This window comes from Pygocentrus nattereri, chromosome 10 (assembly GCF_015220715.1).
Source record: "Pygocentrus nattereri isolate fPygNat1 chromosome 10, fPygNat1.pri, whole genome shotgun sequence".
NCBI lineage: Eukaryota > Metazoa > Chordata > Actinopteri > Characiformes > Serrasalmidae > Pygocentrus > Pygocentrus nattereri.
This window is the reverse complement of record NC_051220.1, coordinates 20,902,222-20,922,420: the sequence shown is the minus strand read 5'-3', so window position 1 is coordinate 20,922,420 and position 20,199 is coordinate 20,902,222. Positions and strand designations below refer to the sequence as shown.

General features: G+C 39.5%; 1 protein-coding gene across 5 annotated transcripts in view; it reads left to right on the top strand.

Moving 5' to 3' along the window:
- The window catches only part of nhsl1a (NHS-like 1a), an 89,362-nt gene that overhangs the window by 21,249 nt on the left and 47,914 nt on the right, over positions 1-20,199 (top strand). Inside the window, exon 1 of one of the 5 annotated variants that reach the window (XM_017694431.2) lies at positions 6,695-7,534. The exons of 3 other annotated variants lie outside the window; for them this stretch is intronic. In XM_017694431.2, the coding sequence (XP_017549920.1) occupies positions 7,339-7,534 (196 nt within the window). In that variant the 5' untranslated portion in view covers positions 6,695-7,338. Of the gene's footprint in view, positions 1-6,694; positions 7,535-10,585; positions 10,715-20,199 lie in introns of those variants that run through there. One more of the 5 variants, XM_017694433.2, reaches the window with a different exon arrangement.

Below are 20,199 nucleotides of genomic sequence, written 5' to 3'. Positions count from 1 at the left end.
TATGTACTGTCCTAACTTTCTGGAATTGAGGCGTGTACAAAATAAGTACTCTTTCCAATTTCAGCCACATATTTGCCAGTGTGTTAGCACATACTGAATTCTTTGGATTGAATTCTCAAGACTTTTATTTGAAGCTCCTACTTGGCCTTTCAGAGTATCAAAGCAACCATAAAAAGTCAGTGTATGACAAGGCAACATTTAAGTGCTCCTTTGTGGTGGAAGAACATTGAGATGACAGCACAGGTGAATAGAGTAGTGTGAGGGTGAAAGGTCACCTAAGGTCATTGTTCATGCTTCAGCAGCATTCAGAACTCAGGTTTCAGAGCCTTATTAGCCAGCGGAGGCCACATGACTGGACTTTATGAGCAAAAAATGTGGCTCCCCTGATGTTATCGGCACTGTTACTTGTTTTCCCTTTAATTCTAATTGAAAACATCTGATACTGGGGTCATTGAGTTCTGTTTGGAATGGTGAAAGTGTGTGCTTTGAAAATTAGAGTTTGGGGGAGACTTTTGTCTGTAGTGATACAGGACTGCCCACATTAATTGGGTGGAATGTATGTAAGTGAGGAGGAGAAAGGGTTTTGTCTTCCAAATATAGTGGCTTTTTGGGTGGGTCTGACCTGGCACATTACCAAAAGCCACAGAAGTGAATATTGTATTTCCCGTAGTGTATTAAGTTCCTCAGAGTTGCTCTGTTTGTGTAGTTTCTTAACACAGCAAGAACAGCCTAAGTCATGCAAAACAATACCCTCACCTTAGGATAAAAACAGGAATTGGAAATACTGTATTATTGACCTTTGTTCAGTGTAAAATCAGGCAGAGGTTCACATTTTTTACCACTATCTTTCCAGTGGACATCCAGCAGCATTTGTTATGGTTATAAACAAGTTATCTATTGTACTAGAACTGAACAAATGCCTTTTTTTTCCCTTTGGGATTCCAGTGACAGGCATGAGACGGATAAGGTTAAGATCCTGCCTGCTTAATTTCCACTGGAAGATGGTTGCTCTATCTCTGACCACTCCAGGAAATTCAGGGGGTTTCCCTTCTCATCCATAAAGGAAACAAGCAACACAAAATAGCTCAGACAGAAAATCGTGCACTCAGACTCAAATTGCACATAAACAGGAAGGTGGCTTGTGTGTCAGATGTCTTTTGATTAACTCTGAGCTCTTACAGCTCCACTCTTCATTAATTATTAATCATCATTTCAAATCCTTCAGCCACTTTAGCTGTGAACAAATCAAAACTTTATAGTGGAAAATAAGTATATGTTCTCTTTAACTTCAGGGCCTTTTAGCAATCTTTTCAGCTTAAAAGGAAATGTTTGACACTTTGGTGCCATCTTGTGGATGAAGTCTAGTATCTGTAGGTCTCTAAGCCTACTATTATGAATTATTTCCATGTTGCTTCAAGACTGGTTTGAGAACCTGCATGACATTGTGGGTCAACATGAAGACCCAGTCACCTGACATTGAAACATTTATGCTTACACTAATGCTAAAATTATTTTTAAATTTATATAGATTAATCTTGTTTTTTTTTTTCTGCTGAAGTCCACTTACATGTAAATGAGCTTTTTCTTAAAGGGGAATTCCACCAATTTTTCTAAATTTCTGCATAATTAAATTATTAAGATGTAAACAAAGTCATTTGAAGTGGTTCATTGTAGGGAAACAATGATTTCTTTACAGTGGTGGTGATAGGGACTAGAAATCACATTGTCTCTAAAACAAATATAGCCATTTTATTTACTATCCATAATTATAACCATAACCAGTGAACCTACACATCATCTGAGTTTGTAATGTTGATAATGGTAAAGTAATGATAAATCTGAAAAAATCAGCTTTCTTTGGAGATTTTGTCCCCGCGACCCTGAGGGAGAACTGGCTTAGAAAATATGTGTGTGTGTGTGTGTGTGTGTGTGTGTGTGTAGATTTTGTCTTACAGTGTCCTGAATTGACCTCTCCACCATGAATGTACCGAACCAATACGACTAATCTCAAAGAATTATAAAATAATGTTTTAGACATGAAGCAGTGTTTATAATCATTTCATGTAACCTTTAGAGGCATTAAGTAATTCAGATAACTGGTTTCTATTACCATCACTATGAACAATTCTGATAGCGCAACTTTGTTTACATCTTAAGGGTTTAATTAAGCAGGCATTTTGAAAGATTGGTGGAATGCCGCTTTAATTGTAAGTGAAATATTTTTATAACATCACTAATTCAAATGGAGGTGCTGATGCTTATATATGAAGTTATTTAAAAAAAAAACATTATCCATTTAAATTAAAAAATAAAAATAAATAAATAAACGACCCTTCTTTTCAAAAGTTTGGAATGTTGTGCCATTACTGCTATTTAATTCAAGAGCATCTTATAGGGTATAGAATACTATAAGCCACACGCCAACATTGGGAACATCAGGATGTTATTAAAGGTTTTTGAAACTATCTATTTTCAGTAATTCCTTAATTAGTGATCGGCGTCAAGATTTGATGACCATTACTCAGGGCAGTCTTGGTTTTCATTTTGTTGTAACTTTATTGGGTTTTATTATGGAATCATCTACAGCTCTATTCAGAGCACATATTTCTTTGAACATCGTTTACAGCTTAGTGTAGTAAGAAGGATAAAGTTGTATCATAAAGTAGTATGAAGTTGTAAAATAGTAGCATCATAACATAGTCATTTTATCCATTTGCAGCCAAATCCATTTAATATAATTGAAAACAATAATTCCAGACATTGGAAATGGCCCCCTAAAAGTAGTTCAGCATCAACAGGGTCTCAGCATATGTGCATCTTCTTCAGTATTGCAAACGGTGGCTAATTTCTAAAACAAAAAGATATGTGGAAAAATGTTAAAACAAAACAAACAAAGGCTTCTATGAGTATTGGTGTGTCCAAACATTTGACTCTTAGTATATTTTGCATGTGTATATGTATATATCACAAACTAACTGAGCATGTTTGCATATTTACATGTGAATTCTCTTATGGGTGAGTTGATTATGGTGAAGACCATGATTTGCCTCTTGCATAGTGAAAATATGCACATACATTATACGATAAGCAGGATGTGTAGGGGAATTTTGAGGTCAGCCAACAGCTTTAATAGCACAATCTATAAAGACGCTTGTGGCACACTTGGCTGGCTCTGGAGGTTTATAAACTCAGGGAAGGGTTATCTTGCCAACTGGCTCATACGCCGGTCACATATTACACATTTGTGGCTTTTATATAACTGATGCTGATCAGGAACATCAGTGTCATGTCACTTAGTGGAGATGCAGATCTCTTTCTTTGGCCTGTGCAGATGGACATGGTCGAGTGACTGTATGACAGTGCTGTTCATACTTTTCACACAGTGAGAATCAGGTTTTGGATAGTACAGAGCTAATGCTGGCCACTGTGTGCTATTTCAGTCTGAATCAAAACATTGTTTCTTGTTTCTGGCTAAGGTTATGTCATCTGAAAGATTGTAGTTTTAGCGCACAGTTCTTTAGCAGTTCTAGTTCTTTTGGCACTTAGGTTGTCGGCGAGAACAGATACAATGTGAAAATATGTTCTAGAAACTACCATTTCAGGAAGTCTTTGATTTATGCTGGTAGGTGACGGAGACATCTTTGCATGGTGACATCCTTGCTACATTTGAATGATATTTAAATTAATTTATTGCATTTGGAAGACCCATTTACCCACAGAGATGAGTCTTAAACACTATTTGGAAGGAATTACTTTTACCTGAGGAGTTTACATTTACATTTTATATTTACAGCATTTAGCAGACGCTCTTATCCAGAGCGACTTACAAGAAGTGAAGTTTACAGGGGTAAAGTAATTATTACTGGGATGTGTGTTTCCACATAAGTAAAGACTCGGGCAGCTTTTACCTATTATAAAATAAACTGTAGAAATAACCCCAGGTTATATTAGTTCACTGTGCAATTGCTGCTTTGGTAAATATCCCATCATATCCTGGAAACTATGGAAGCATGGAAGCACTCAAAGAAATATTTACGTGTATTCTTCATGGCCCAAATCAAGCTGATATGTATTACCTTAACTTGCAGCTCTGAACATTAAAAATGTTTATTGTTGGCTGTAAATTCCCAAAACCAAACTTTTTTCATATAATTTTTCTAAACCACTTATCCTCCTGGGTTCTGGGGGTGCTGGGGGAGCACTATCCCAGTGCTCTTTGGGTGGAAGGCAGGAAACACCCTGGACAGGTCACCGGTCCATCACAGGGCCGACACATAGACATTCACACCTAGGGTTCCAATTCACCTGACTGCAAGTCTGTGGACTGTGTGAGGAAACCCATGCAGACACAGGGAGAGCATTCAGACTCCACACAGAAAGCGTCCTGGTCAGCTGACCGGGGAATTGAACCCAGGTCTTCCTTGCTATGAAGCAACAGTGCTACCAACTGCCACAATAATTAAACTAGTGGATAAATCAAGTACCAACTCCCATCTATTTTCATTTATAGCAAGATTTCTTTTCACATGTGACATGAACTTTACAAACGTCCTATAGTACAGCTACATCACTCCACTGTAAAGTCAGTTACTGCATCTTTTCGAACAGTCGCCAATGCAATGTCATTGGATGGCTGAACACGCTTGGAAGAGATCGCTAACCATCAATTTTGTTACGTTAGCCAACAGATGTCTGTGCTGGCATCCAGGATGGTACATCAATGCGAGCTGTGGCAAGAAGGTTTGCTGTGTCTGTCAGTGTAGTGTCCAGAGCCTGGAGGTGCTACCAGGAGACAGGCCAGTACACCAGGAGACGTGGAGGAGGACATAAGAAGGCAAAAACCCAGCAGCAGGACCGCTACCTCCGCCTTTGTGCAAGGAGGAACAGGAGGAGCGCTGCCAGAGCCCTGCAAAATTACCTCCAGCAGGCCACAAATGTGCATGTGTCTGCACAAACGGTTAGAAACCAACTCCATGAGGATGGTATGAGGGCCCAACGTCCACAGATGGGGGTTGTGCTCACAGCCCAACACCGTGCAGGACGCTTGGCATTTGCCAGAGAACACCAGGATTGGCAAATTCACCACTGGCACCCTGTGCTCTTCACAGATGAAAGCAGGTTCACACTGAGCACATGTGACAGACGTGACAGAATCTGGAGACGCCGTGGAGAGCAATCTGCTGCCTGCAACATCCTTCAGCATGACCGGTTTGGCAGTGGGTCAGTAATGGTGTGGGGTGGCATTTCTTTGGAGGGCCGCACAGCCCTCCATGTGCTCGCCAGAGGTAGCCTGACTGCCATTAGGTACAGAGATAACATCCTCAGACCCCTTGTGAGACCATATGCTGGCCCTGAGTTCCTCCTAATGCAGGACAATGCTAGACCTCATGTGGCTGGAGTGTGTCAGCAGTTCCTGCGAGATGAAGTCATTGAAGCTATGGACTGGCCCGCCCGTTCCCCAGACCTGAATCCGATTGAGCACATCTGGGACATCATGTCTCGCTCCATCCACCAATCCACAGTCTGTTGCACCACAGACTGTCCAGGAGTTGGCGGATGCTTTAGTCCAGGTCTGGGAGGAGATCCCTCAGGAGAACATCCGCCACCTCATCAGGAGCATGCCCAGGCATTGTAGGGAGGTCATACAGGCACCTGGAGGCCACACACAATACTGAGCCTCATTTTGACTTGTTTTAAGGACAATACATCAAAGTTGGATCAGCCTGTAGTGTGTTTTTCTACTTTAATTTTGTGTGTGACTCCAAATCCAGGCCTCCATTGGTTAATAAATTTGATTTTCATTGATGATTTTTGTGTGATTTTGTTGTCAGCACATTCAACTTTGTACAGAACAAAGTATTCAATGAGAATATTTAATTCATTCAGATCTAGGATGTTATTTGACTGTTCCCTTTATTTTTTTGAGCAGTGTATGACATCTGTTGACTGATAATGAAATTAGCAGAGACAGTTTCAGCATTCCTGAAACCTAAATTCCTGGTTATCGTTTTTATTGTCCATGCGATACATACATTATTATACCTTATTACACTGTTGATATAAATCAAAAGAAATCTTAAGAATGTTGTTATTGAGATGTAGCTATAATGTCAGCTAATATCTCAGCTTTAGCTGCTTTTAGGCCTTGTCAATTCATTCTTGTCTATTTTACTTTAGACATTATAAGCCTATTTACAGTGAAGAATCCTCACTGGCAGTGTCACTTATTTCAGTCCAAGATTTCACTTAATCAGCTTGGAAAACCACCCTTTAGACCTAGTGGCATTTTTTTAATTAATCAAATATCAGAAGGCTAAGTGAGCCTAATTGAATGTGACAAAGCGCAAAACTCTCAGTGCAAGCCTGTGAGGCTTTGTCCCAGTCATCTTTAATTCACGCTAAAGCGCTTAATCTATTTATAGCTTGTGCATGGGCCTTGCTGAAGTGTAACCTTTTGAAGATTAAAGAGAGAGAGAGACAAACAGAAATAGAAAGAGAGAGAGAGATAAAGAGAGAGAGAGAGAGAGAGAGAGAGAGGGAGATCTGAGAGTTGTGAGATAGTCGTGTCACACTCAGATGTAGATGGTCACGTTGTATTGTTTTGTTTAACCTTCTTCCCCCGTTTGTTGCCTTGCTTTGAATTTGCACTTCCTGTTTACATGAAGCTTTGTGATCAGACGTGCGAGCTGATTGGCTGGTGTGTCAGGGAGGGACTTTGTAATTTAAGGTTTTGGTCTCCTTTGTCAGATGGACACCTGTTAGTAGCAAGCGGGCGAAGAAATATTTGGAGAGAAGACAGAGGCATCTGAAGACCAAATTCCACTCATTCAAGCTCATACAAGCCTTATTGTAGATGATCTCTTTATGGAATTCATATTTCTGCTCTCTGAGTGGCTCCCGTCAGCAAGAGGGACACGTTACAGGTGATATACAGAAGAATAACTTTTCAAGGTTGGAGTTGGAACTAGCCTGTTTTAGTTTCCAGTAAATGTATGATGATTTTCATAGTGGAGAAACCTGGCATTACCTCGTTACTACTGTGGAGTTGGCAACAACGGCTGCGGTGATGTCATCAACAGGATGCTTTTGATCTGCTGACTTAAGGATATCTCCAGTGTCCAGCGCCTGCTCTTTCTCGGATGTATCTTGGCTTTGCAGATGTGTTAAAACCAAAACATAGTGGCAGCACAAAAACATTAATTAACATGTTTTTGAGTACAGATTCTCAGCGCAAGGATGGACTGATGGACTGAAGTGTGAGCTCCTTGAAGAAATCCAGAGCCGTCAAATAATTGGCCTCAGTTTGAGTCACTTCTGAGAGTGTTTACTGTACAGGAGATGATGAGAAGAGAGTGGAGTTCACTGAGGTTCCGTGGGCCAAAAGCGAAGGCTCCTCCTATCCCACAAGCCCTCAGTTTCCTGAGCATGTCCTCGCTGTCCCAACGGGCCAGGCAGCGCTTCCCCAGGTACAGACAGCAGCTAGATCCAGAAGAGGATTTTGATGAGTGGGTGTATACTCCCTTTCGCCACAGAGGTGAGCAGGACAGGCAATGGTAAAATCTAACAATACTTAAAGACATTTTCATGATACACGTGTCAAAATATGTAGCTTTTCGGAGGGTTTGCCAATGAGTGAAGATGGACAAGATGCAGCCTCGATTGTTGTACAGGCACTCTAGAAATGGTCTAAAACTGAATTTGTGGGATTTATGCAGCTCTTCAGTGTTCCAGAAGTACTGCCAATGTCCATTATATACTCAGAAGAGTTACTTGTGATATAAGGTATCACAGTAACATTAAAAAAATGTTATATTTATCACCCAAGACATAGTCAGTTGGCCTTTGCTTATGCATGTTTGTGAAGTTTGCAACAGCAGTAGAGTAGCTTTTTGTGCTTTATGTCAACACACTGTCATCAAATAGCAAGACCCAAAACTATGAACAAGAAAAGATAAAAGATAAGACCAAATCTGCTCTAAAGGCTTTAGAAGCTGCAGACTGTGTAGGGTTTTGTTGTCATAATGTACCAGTATGTGTGAGTTCAGTAGTGTTCAGTAGCAGTTTGGGCCGTAGTCCTGGAATGGGCTTAGAGGGATGTCACGTTTTTAACAAGTTTTATTAGAGCTATGCATGTAGTGTTATCAGAGTCAGAATCCCAAAAGACTGTAAACAGGTTACTTGTGCAGAATCAGGATTTTGACCACTGGGGTTTGATCCTCTGTGTTATAGAGAGATGTGGCCCTCCTTTTTGTCTGTTTTATCTAACATCTTATAACAGAACTTCATTAGACAAATAAAGTCTTAATATTATAACCTAGAGTAGGACTGTGCAATATAGCTAACAATGTCTTTTTTCACTGACTAGGATAGGGGCCTACTATGAATGAATGATATGGTCTGTTGAAAGTTTTCAGTGTTATGCTGTTGTTGACATTATTGGGCATGTCTGTGTAATTAAATGGTTAAAATGTAAACTTGAAAGTCATTCAGAGCGTTTTGATGAGGTGGTGAACCAGACATCTGCATTGGGTATACTATGGAGCCCCACTGGTGACATCCTGTATAAATAAAAATAATGCCTGGCTACGACTTAGTAAGGTATGGGAATGAGATGATCATGTTATGGCCAACTTAGTAAAGCATGGGATTATTTTTATTTATACTGGATGTCACCAGCAGGGCTCTGTAGTACATACTGCCTAAGGTCTGAGACATTGTTTTACAATAATTTTAGCCTAAAATGTTTTCGTTTTGAATACATTCAAAGCGAAATAGTCCTCAAAAACAACTTTTTTCAGATGTACTACTAATTAACCATTTTCAACATTGCATACTAAATCAAGACACGTGTAGGTTTACTGCTGATTTTGGATAGTAAATAAAATGGCAAATTTTGCATTGGTTCCTATCACCACCACTGTAAAGAAATGTAAGTCGGTATTTTTCTCTACAGATTAACCATTTCACATCAGACCTCTCTCTGCTTTGAATTTAGTTGTGAGAAAACGAGGTGCTGTTCAATTGTGTTATTGCAAAGTTGTTTTGGATGAATTTGATAGGCTTTTGTGTACATTGATTCTACAGAACAGAAACAACTTGCAATATTGTGAAACTTAAAGGGGAATTTACAGAATTTGCATTGCATTGTTGATTTTAGTTCAATTCAATCCAGTTTTCTTTTGGGTAGTATTTTTCCTTACAATGTCCTGCATGTACTTATCCACTTTGCATTTATTTTAGAAATATTAGTTTCTCTAAAATGGTAGCCCAGGATGCGGCCTTGTTTTGGTAATAAACCATTCAGTGTAGGGGATTTGGCTATTTTTATAGCTTTTTTTGTGTGTCCAAAGCCTATGACTGCTGACAGCCAAGTAGGGAACATTTAACCGAGCTGCAGCTGGGGTTTGAGGCTAGGCGAGAGGGAGCTGTGGTCACATTTCTGTCTCTCTTTCTCTCTTTTCCTTTCTTTATTTCGAGTCCATCCTTCATTTATTTCATTTTCACATTTCAACAAGGCATTCTTCAGGAGAGATTTCTAGATATAAGATAATCCACTTACATAAGGAAGGGAAAGTCAAAGAAAAATAAGTAACAAAAACAGAAATTTCCAAAACTGGTGTCCATAAATGATTATGATAAGATATGGAGAAAATATGGCAAAAAAACCCACCAAAACTGTATGTACACAGTCCTTCTGTCCTTCCACTCTGAGAAGACAACTCAGTGTTCTGGGTCTGAAAGGATGTGTAGCTGTCAAGAAGCTGTAACTGAGAAAAGAAAACAGAAAAGAAGAAAATATGCCAATTAACCCTTTAACATTCCAGGCATATTACATATTAAGGCTTATTATTCATTAACTACAGGGACTTCAATGCAAACTAATGGAGCTTTTCTTAGATTATAGAAGTGTGTAGTAAAACTTTGGCTTGGTAAGGGGTTAAACAAAGAAGCTGCTGTTGTTCTCAGAGAAGTCCAGACCTCAGAGCCAGAGTCCAGAACTCAAGGTCACTCAATTCATTTTGGGTCCTTTGGTTTGTGAGAAGCAGAAAAGTAAACCAACTTTTAAGGCTGAACTTTAAAGATGTTTTCATTGAAAAAAAATCAAAGCAAGTCTCCATTAGGAAGAGAAGAAAAGAAGAATAAAAGAAATGGAAAAAGAACGGAAAAAGAAGTAATGAAGTTTAAAGGTGCACACAGTAAATCATGAACAGTTTGATGTTATATTTAGTTACTGTGGCTTTTGTGTCATTTTCTGGTACATCGGTTTTCATCTTTTCTTCTAACCTGCTTTTTCTGGAAACATGAATTACTTGCACTTTATGGCCATTTTGACTGGAATTTAAATAACTGAATGGTAGTCTCACCCTTTTGTTGCAACACTGCAGCCACAGTAGTATGTACATCGGGATAGAATAGCACTTTCCCATAGCACATGAGTTGGCAGCCTGCCACTTCGGCAGTGAGCAACAGTGTGTATGTGTGTGAATGTGTGAAAGGGGGAGAGAGAAAGAGAGCGAGCAAGGGAGGGGGTTAGAGACGGTATCTATGAACCTGTGTGAGTGCACACTGGGATGGGGAGGGGGGGGGTGCTTCAATTAGGACAGCAGGCTGCGTGAGGACAACGCTCTCACTGAAAACTCTGACACACTTTAAAACTCACTCACACACACCCACAACCGCTGGCCTGAAGAGGAGACCATGTTCTGTCTGAGAGGTAAGAGTCAGAGTCATTCCTTCAGAAAGAGAAAGATAGCCAGACAACGACAGTTACATTTATTGCTGGTGTCATGGGGGTGAAGAGAGGCGTCCCGAGGACAAAAGGGAGCGCATAGGAGCGGGAGCTGGAGCCGGGCAGACGTGGTCAGTTTCAAAGTGCTCTGCTCTCCTCAGCTTCCTTTGTTTTCTTATGAGGAAGTGGAGCTAACGGGGGAATCTGTCAGGCGACTGTGCCAAAGTTTTCAGCCGGGACAACCGGAGCCTCCAGCTGTTTAAAGGGGAATTAGATGGCTGTCCTTTGTGTACGCTTTGCTGAGATTTCTTCACTGCACTCAGGCTACAAGTTGTTTCCATTTGTCTTGCGAACTTGTGGGTTCAAATGCGAAGTGCTGCAGCCAAGGAATGTTTAGAGTTAGTATTATCACTGGCTGATACATCATTTATAACAATACAGCGGCAATGGTACTACTCAGTAATACTGACTTTTAGTAACAGCTGTATTGGTAGTTATCAGTTAACTTGGTTAACATTTGCATCCTTTTGAAAGAACAATTTATAAGAAGTGTGTAAAATCTATATAAACACAGTTCTTTCTTTCTGTAAATCTGGCTTCCGTCTGGTTGAAGTTCTGTGTAAGGGTCTCTTTAGTTTAACTTGAATAGAAGCAGAACAAAAAGTTTAATCAACACAAGCTCCTCCTGTTTTCAAAGACATTCTTTTTGCAGTACTCAGGATGCATGTGTTCATTAACTTTATTAATACTGAAATATGACCAAACACCTTCACTATGTGATATATTTGGAATATACTGTGAAATGAATTTTAGCAGTAGTAGTTAGTGATGTTATTTTTGGCATGCAATCTTTTTGAGTGTGTTAGATTGGTTTTCAGATATGGTGTGCTAAAATGAATGGAATGGCCATACATTGGGTTAATGCAGAGAGATTTTAGATGAGTGGTCAAGTGGCTTTTAGGATTTTGTTTTCTTTCTCTCTCTCTCTTTCTTTGTCTCCCCCCTCCCTCTGTTATGTGACCTTTTCTCCATGCTGTCTGTATTCCTTCATGTCGGGCAGAAGTAATCTCCCGGCTCTCTGACCTGGATTTTTTGGCTCAGTCACCTTTCTCATTGACTAGTGACCTGAAGGTCATTTGTGAGAGAGGGTCCTTTGCTGGTGTCAGCTCTCACGCCAGTCACACGGATAGTGCCATTGATTTTCAGCCACTGAAACTCTTTGGTGGCAGAACACAATATTCAGTTAGTGCTTGCAGCTCATTATTTCATGCAGAAACTAAACAGCATTTTACTTTCAACTTTTAAGCCCTTCTTATAAGTTTTAATGCTATCAATTGTGTTATTACTTAAATAATCTACCAATTATTTAGATGATTTATTGATACATATACACACACACACACACACACACACATATATATATATATATATATATATATATGTATGTATGTATGTATGTATATAAAAACACCATGTGATTAAAAATATGCAAATGTGACCTTAGCATCACAGAATGTGTTCAAGTGCAACCAACTTCTAAGACTAAACTTAGGAGGTTTTACAAGAAGCATTGAAAAACATCTCTGCGAAGTCTGGTGAAAAGAACGGAAGTTGTATTAAAGGCAAAGAGTGAGCAAACTAAACACTGAAAAACATATTTAGGTTTTGAGACTTCTGTGTATTTTTCATAATGTATTCTTTCTGTGGTCTCTGACTTTTTACATTCACATGAATATAAGAGTCTGTTTATTCCTGTAAGAGAGACAATTAGAAGAACTTAAAACATATATTCATATCATACAAATTGCCCATTTATCTTAGTGTATTTACTGAGAAGGTGAATTGTAATTGATTGAATAACTGATATAATCAAGTAATCATGACAGCCCTATTTATGTTGTACTGAACAGCCCAATTATATGCATTTACAACTTCATCTCATGCATTACATCATATGCTTTTATTTAGGGCAAATGCAGATATTATTTTAAGCTTAAAAGCAGATTTGCTGGAGTGGGCTTCATATTTTTTTTTACATTTTTACAACTCCAAAACCTGGACATCCCCTTGCCCAGCCTCTAAACTAGAAGAAGCCATATTAAACCACAAAGAGACTGCATGAACCCAGAGGGTCATTTAACTTTTTAATGTGATTCTCATCTGAAATGTTATACATTACGCCTTATCTAGCTTTGGAATGCCTGAACCTTTTGCAAAAGCTGCATTAAATCAGATATGCTAGAGATTCTGCCTGTAAGCTGTAAATTTCCATATAATTGATCTAAATATCTGCAAAACTGATGGTATATGACTGTAGATCAGGCTTTAGCTGCAGCGCTCTTGGATGTTACGGGCCAATGGTTGAGCGTGCGGTACAGGTTGAGACAGGCTTTAAAGTGCAGCTCCAAAACAAAGAGATGATAGAGGAAACCCCCCCCCGCCAAACCTCCCCCACTGAAAACAACCTGGCTTTGAGACATGCAATGCAAAAAGGGAAAAAAAACTGTGAAGGAAATGGTTCAGTGCAGATGGCTATTTCCATAAGGCTTGTTTTGAGGATGAGTTGTATTGTCAGCAGAGCAGTCAGTAGGTACAAATATGTGTGGTGACCCACCGACCCTAACTTGAGTGGCACCTCTGGAAGCTGTAACATGGGGGTGTTTAAGGTTGAGTAGGTCTTAAAAGGACCCATATCATTAAAAACTGATTTTTGTCTCTACTCTTTTAAATAAGAGAGTAGGGCTAAACAAAGAATCGTTTTTATACTGAAATCATGTTTTTAAAAAAATGCAGTTTTGCAGCAAGCTTTGGTCAGCATTCAAGCTTCAAGTCTGAAAAAACTGATGTGCTGCAAGCCTTGGTAAAATTAAACCCGGAGCTCAATTATAATATATAATTGTAATTTATTATACTGTATAAATTTTATAAATTATACTGTATAGTTATAATGATAAAATTACTGCATTTAAATTGCAGTATTGCCCAGAAAAATCACAATTGGATATTTTCATCAATTGGTTCAGTTTTAGCAGAGGCTTATATGTAGTAATTAAAATCTGGTGCAGTTTCAAAATGTAGCCTGGACTGTCGACTCAATACAGCCTTTTTTAAAATCACTGTTTTTGTGATGTCACAAAATGCACTTAAATCAGCCTATTCAGCCTTCAGCAGTTTAGCCGTTTAGCCCCACCCATTCACACAAAAGTTATAAACAGTGATTCAGCCTGAGCTGCTTTCTGATCGATGTGTAATATAAGACAGCCAATCAGAAGTCTTTTACATACATCAGTTTTAAGAGAACTGTAGCTGTTTATTTCTATGGAAGTAAGAGAGGTTGGAAAATGGTCATGTAACAATGAATTATGATTGCTTTTGGTTCATAAACCCACATTCATGTTATAAATGGACACCAAAGAATAAAAACACCATACAAGAAAAACATAGGACATGGCTTCTTTAATATACAGGAAACAGCTCATCTGTTTGTCACCTATACTCTCTATTCTAGACTTACTATTCTAGTGACACTCACTATTTGGAGCTACTCTTCAACCACAAGTAGAGTCTGAGCTCGTTGGAGGCAGTGAATGGAATTTAGTTTGTTGTAATTCACTTTAAAAGGCTGAAAGCTGTTCTCTGTTTTTAAGACTTCTTAATAAATGAAGATTCCATGACCTAGAAAAGCCAACCCACACCCGTGGAGTTGACTGGAAAAAGTCCAGTTGTTGTTTTGCTGATTTCGTGATCCAGCCCAGTCACTTTTTTCCTCCCATCTTGACAAGTAGTTAAAAATCTTATTGTGTTTTTTTTTTTTTATGCATAGTTTAGGTCTGAGGTTGTAACAGATTGGGCAGCATTGCTCTTGCTGAATATTGTGGCATGTTGTGAAGCAACCCTTTCGCAAGTGAGTGTTAGCTATTGACACGACATCTGTATTCCATTCTCATGCACTCTTAAATGTCTGTCACGTTACTTTCCATTACCAGAAGACTAGATATGCATCCCTGCGTCAGCATCATTAAGAAAATAGTTTAACAAATTATGTTACAGTGGCTAACACTTAGAGCTGAGTGATTAAATATATCAGTAGATTATAATATTGTTTATATTCAGGAAAACAAACAAACAAAAACACAATGCATTAGTCCAGGCATGTCATGTGCAGGCATCACTGGTTTCCCTCATCTGACACTCTATTGCTATGGCCCACAAGGACTGGAGTCCCCAATCCCTGTTTCAAATCTTTTAACTTGCCCTCTCCCACTTCACCTCACCACTTAGATGTGCATCACATCTATATTACACAAGTGGGCACTAATTGCAGAAGGCAAGCAGGGGACAGCAGATTGTTCAGCCAGCATACCAGTATCCAAAACACAACATGCTGGTTTTGCTGGTGAGCAGCCATACTGGACAATGCTGGTTTTCCTAGCTACATAATCAGCTAGCCTTGCAAACTTTGCAAAGCAAAAATAATTTTGATAATTTTAAGCATAACATACATAAAGTTTGTGAGTAATCACTTTGTCAATAAACTTGGTGTAGCACTGTGCCATTCTTTTGTATTTGTTATTGTAAGCCATGTAGCCTTTCGCATGCTAACTAGCCAGCTAGCTGAGTAAAGTGATAAAGTTGTATCACAGTATGCATACGAGATGGAGTAGTTTGTAACCTAAAGCCCAGCAAATCAAATTATTTTGAAATATTAAGCATTTTAAAGTAGTTTAGCGTTATGGCTTATAAACAACTTTATCTCCAGTTATTTTCGGGTTTGGTATGGGAAATGTGCCAGGCTGTAATGACTTCTGGGTTCTGCTAGCAAAGTTGACAATGGTGTTCACTCTGTCTTTTGCCCCTTCGAGGGCCCACCTAAAACCCTTCACTTGAGCTAATAAAATAATAGAATGGCGGTGCTGGGGATTCCCCTGAGAGGAAATGACTAGACCAAGTAGAAGAGGGCATGTTAAATCCGGTATTGAAACAGGAGGATAGTCATTAGGTCTAATTTGGCCCTTTTAAAGATCTATATTTTATAATTTGACCAAATGCTGGCATTGAATATTTTTCCCACAGTGCTTATTTACAGTTTAAGGCAGTGCTTGAGGGCCAGATTCCTGCACAGTGTGTTGATTATCCTTCCCAAACACATCTGAAGGAACTCATCAGCTGATTGCCAGGTTTAGTCTGTGTGTTAGAGCAAGAACACATCTGTCCTCAAATGACGCCCTCAGTTCCTGACACCTGGTCAAAAGTGTCAAACTAAAATATCTTTGAAAGAAACTTTCTCCACTATGTAATACATGAATCATCATTTGCAGTGAAAAAACGTGTTGCATTGGTGCATTCATTCCATCTCAGATTCTCATGTCTGAAGTTGCTGTTAGAAATACAGCAAAAAGATGGCAAAAGCTATGATTACAGTGTTTTGTACAATGTCATCCCCTCACCCAACGTTCCACATTATGTGCAACACTACATCTACATCTCTTGGATCAGTGAGGCTTTTAATGAAAAATGCAGTTGGCACAGTGGGTAGTGCTGCCGCTTCACAGCAAGAAGAGCATGGGTTCGATTCTCAGCTGGGTGACTGGGGTCCTTTCTGTATGGAGTTTGCATGTTCCCCCCATGTGTGGGTTTCCTCTGTGTGCTCTGGTTTTCTCCCACAGGCCAAAGACATGCAGTCAAGCCAATTGGATATGCTAAATTGCCCCTAGGCATGTCTGTCTGTCTGCCCTGCGATGGACAGGTGGCCTGTCCAGGATGTATCCTGCCTTCCATCCAAAGACTGCTGGGATAGGCTTCAGCTCCCCCTGCAACTCAGAAGGATAAGCAGCTTAGAAAGTGTGTGCATGTGTATGTGTGGCTGGTCAGTAGTGCAGAAATACTGATTACAACATGCTTAAAAAAGCTTATTAAAGCATCATTTATTGTAATAACAATATCATATAGTGCCGAATCCTACGTGGTGGTAAAAAAACTTTGTCTCAATATAAAAACAATATCAGTGGTCAAGACTGTTGACACAGATCTCTGCAGTTGCACGATCATTCTATATTCGGTGCCATTAGAAATTCTAGGTCTAAGCCAGTTTTCACTGTGGGGAAAAATAAAGGTGGCTTTTGGAAACTACTACCATCACGAACTGTGGCAAACAAAAATGAACCAATACATTTTGCTGTACATGCATTTTTCCTGGATTTTCTGAAACTCAAGGCCATTAAGGAGTCAAAATACAAGTAATAGTGCTGTACATTGAACTGATACCATAAGACTGGCAACCTCACCATAATAATCAATACAAACTAACAAGCTTTGTCACATGTGGCAGTTAAATGGCACTCATTCTTCTCATGGGGAATATCTGCCAGAGTTCTTTTATGGGCATGATGTCTACTACAGAATGGCTGACTGCTACATGACTTCAGTGGTGTATTGCAAGAGCAATGTTGTTCCTACTAAAGTTTTCACTAGCTTTCATTCTTTGAAAGGCTAGTCAGCACATTTGAATTATATTCGGCTGAACCATTTCTTTGAGCAGGGTACCAACAAGTACCAAGCTTGGACCGAGTCTGAGGAAGGCAGTACGTTGTCTCGCTCCAGTCCTCATGTCTCAACTGTGGTGATTATTAATTAATTTGTAAAGTCACAGCATGTGTGGCTTATTTTTAGGTATGTTGGGTCAGAGACAGTAAATTCCACATAAATACGACCACATACACACACACAAACACACATACACATGTGCACATGTCTCAGCTGCCAGGAGTATGCTGACCCTCCCTAGCATTACTGAAATTCTGTCCATGATCCTAGTGGTCAGTCTTAGGTCAAAGCATTTGAGCTTGACTTGCAAAGTCCCTAGGGTTCAACTGGAAAACAAAGGAAAACAAATTTTTCTTTAGAATAAAATAAATAAATAAGTAAATGAATAGTTCTAGATGGGAACATACAAGGGAGAGCTTACACTTATTTTATCAAGAGCTTGCAGTGTTTGTCCATGGATTCAAGGAGAGATTGGCTAGAACTTAGTCAAACAGGCTGAATTTGAGAGCATTTGTTACAAAAGATACTTTTATGCCAAGGATTTTAAAAGTGTTGCTCTCAGCAGATGTCCGAATAAATGGTTCTTGTGTCTTGCTATAAAAAAAAAGTTTCTTGCTTAGTGTTGATGTATTTCACTTGAAATATGACCCTTTTCTGTAATGCTGTTTGCCACATTTAGGGCTGACATCCACATTTTGGGCAGGACAACTACTCCCTTCACAAAGAATACCACAGCCTTATCTTCAACCTTGTACACCAGTGCTCTCATTGTTTTACTGTGAAGTCCAAAAAATTCCCTGTTACACACCATAGATATGCATCTGTGCCTATTGAGCCAGAAAGTGCTTCTTTTTTTCAACTTATTCAGTCATCTAGCCATTAACACTACTGAAAAGACTGGGATCTTTGTGGCAGACTGATCACTGGAATCAAAAGAATGCAACTTTGGACATGGACATGGTGCTGGAGTTTGGGTGCTGTAATGAGGGTTGTTACTCAGCGATGCCTTTTCCACCAGCATGGCACAACATTGGCATGTGATCCTATGTGTAAGGGCTATTTACAAACCAAAGTTTTAAGTCTGTACATGCTGATGTAAGAATGTATGATACACTCATTAATTTTGTATTGTCTAGTTTTCCTGCTTGTTCACTATACTTTGGCATTGCTGTGTAAAACACACATTTAGTATGTTTCCTCTCATGTGATGTAATATTCTGTAGGGGAGCATTGTGTCCCTCACCACAAGCATTTTTGTGTTTTCATACATCAGTGTTTTCTCACTACAGTACCCAACATGCAATATACATATGTGTCACACGACCATTGTGACCCCCTCCCCCACCACACCACACACACACACACACACACACGGCAATATAGAAATCCTGACGGCTAGCGTAACCACCGCATATAGAGACTAATAGAACCGGACATGATATTCAGTTTCCCAGCAGTACTGTAAGCTATCTGTCTTCATTCTGCTTTAGGAAGTTAGAGGAAAAAAGCAGCTCAAACAATCAGCCCTCATGAACCAGCCCAAAAGCACTTTAAGTTTTTTTAAAGATCTGCCTACTTTCAAGATACATTAGCCAAAGAGGGATTTTTAGTCTTTAAACTGGTAAATATCTCTCTTCAGACTATTATGGCACTGCTGTAGGAGGCAAGTAGGCCTGTTTACAGCAGATATAGTGATGGTTAGATTTTTCATTTTGACTGGTGTGCCCCTTCACTGCAGCATTTCAGAGATGCATGTTCTTTAAAGGTTCTTTAAATGTCCTTAGATATATACACTCAGTGGGCACTTTATTAGGTACACCTTGCTAGTAAAAGGTTGGACCCTCTTTTGCCTTCAGAACTGCCTTAATTCTTCGTTTCATACTTTCAACAAGGTGTTGGAAACATCCCTCAGAGATTTTGGTTGGTTATTTGAGTTACTGTTGCCTTTCTATCATCTCGAACCAGTCTGCCCATTCTCCTCTGACCTCTCACATCAACAAGGCATTTTTGTCCACACAACTGCAGCTCTCTGGATATTTTCTCTTTTTCAGACCATTCTCTGTAAACCCTGGAGATGGTTGTGCGTGAAAATCCCAGTAGATCAGCAGTTTCTGAAATACTCAGACCAGCCCGTGTGGCACCAACAACCACGCCACGCTCAAAGTCACTTAAATCACCTTTCTTCCCCCATTCTGATGCTCGGTCTGCACTTCAGCAAGTTGTATTGACCACCTCTACATGCCTAAATGCATTGAGTTGCACCCATGTGATTGGCTGTTTAGCTATTTGTGTTAACAAGCAACTGAACAGGTTGTACCTAATTATTGTACCTAATAAAGTGGCCGATGATTGTATATATCATGTCTCCAAAATGGTAACTCTAGGAGTTGTTCTTAACTTTAACGTAGGTTAATTTAACAGGAAGAGAAATCTTGGGTCACTTGTACTGGTCCATTTTTCATTAAATGTTCATGCTATGTAAATTTCAATGCAAATTACAAGGTCAATGATACAAAAGTGATTATGCTAGTGAGACTTTACTTAGAAAGACTCTTTTAAAAGCTTCTTTCAAAGTTGCTAGATTGGATAAACACCATGATCATCTCTTTATTATGCGATATTGCAACAATGAACTGCTCTTTTTAGATGTCATTTGCTATTCAGAAGTTCTTGTTATGTTTTATGCCTAGTACACACAGTAATTCTCATGTGACAGGATGACATCAGACAGAGCGTTAGTCATGAATGAGTAGCTGCTGAAATGAAGCCAATGGAATAAGAACTGAGTTGATCTGTGGTTCGGTCCAGCAGGTGGCTCTGTAGGAATTAGGCACCCGTACCACCACGATTGCCATTGTTGTCCACTCCCACCCTGACTGTGTGGTTGGCTTGCCCCAGTGCACTCAGACTACAGTCAGCCAAGGCTG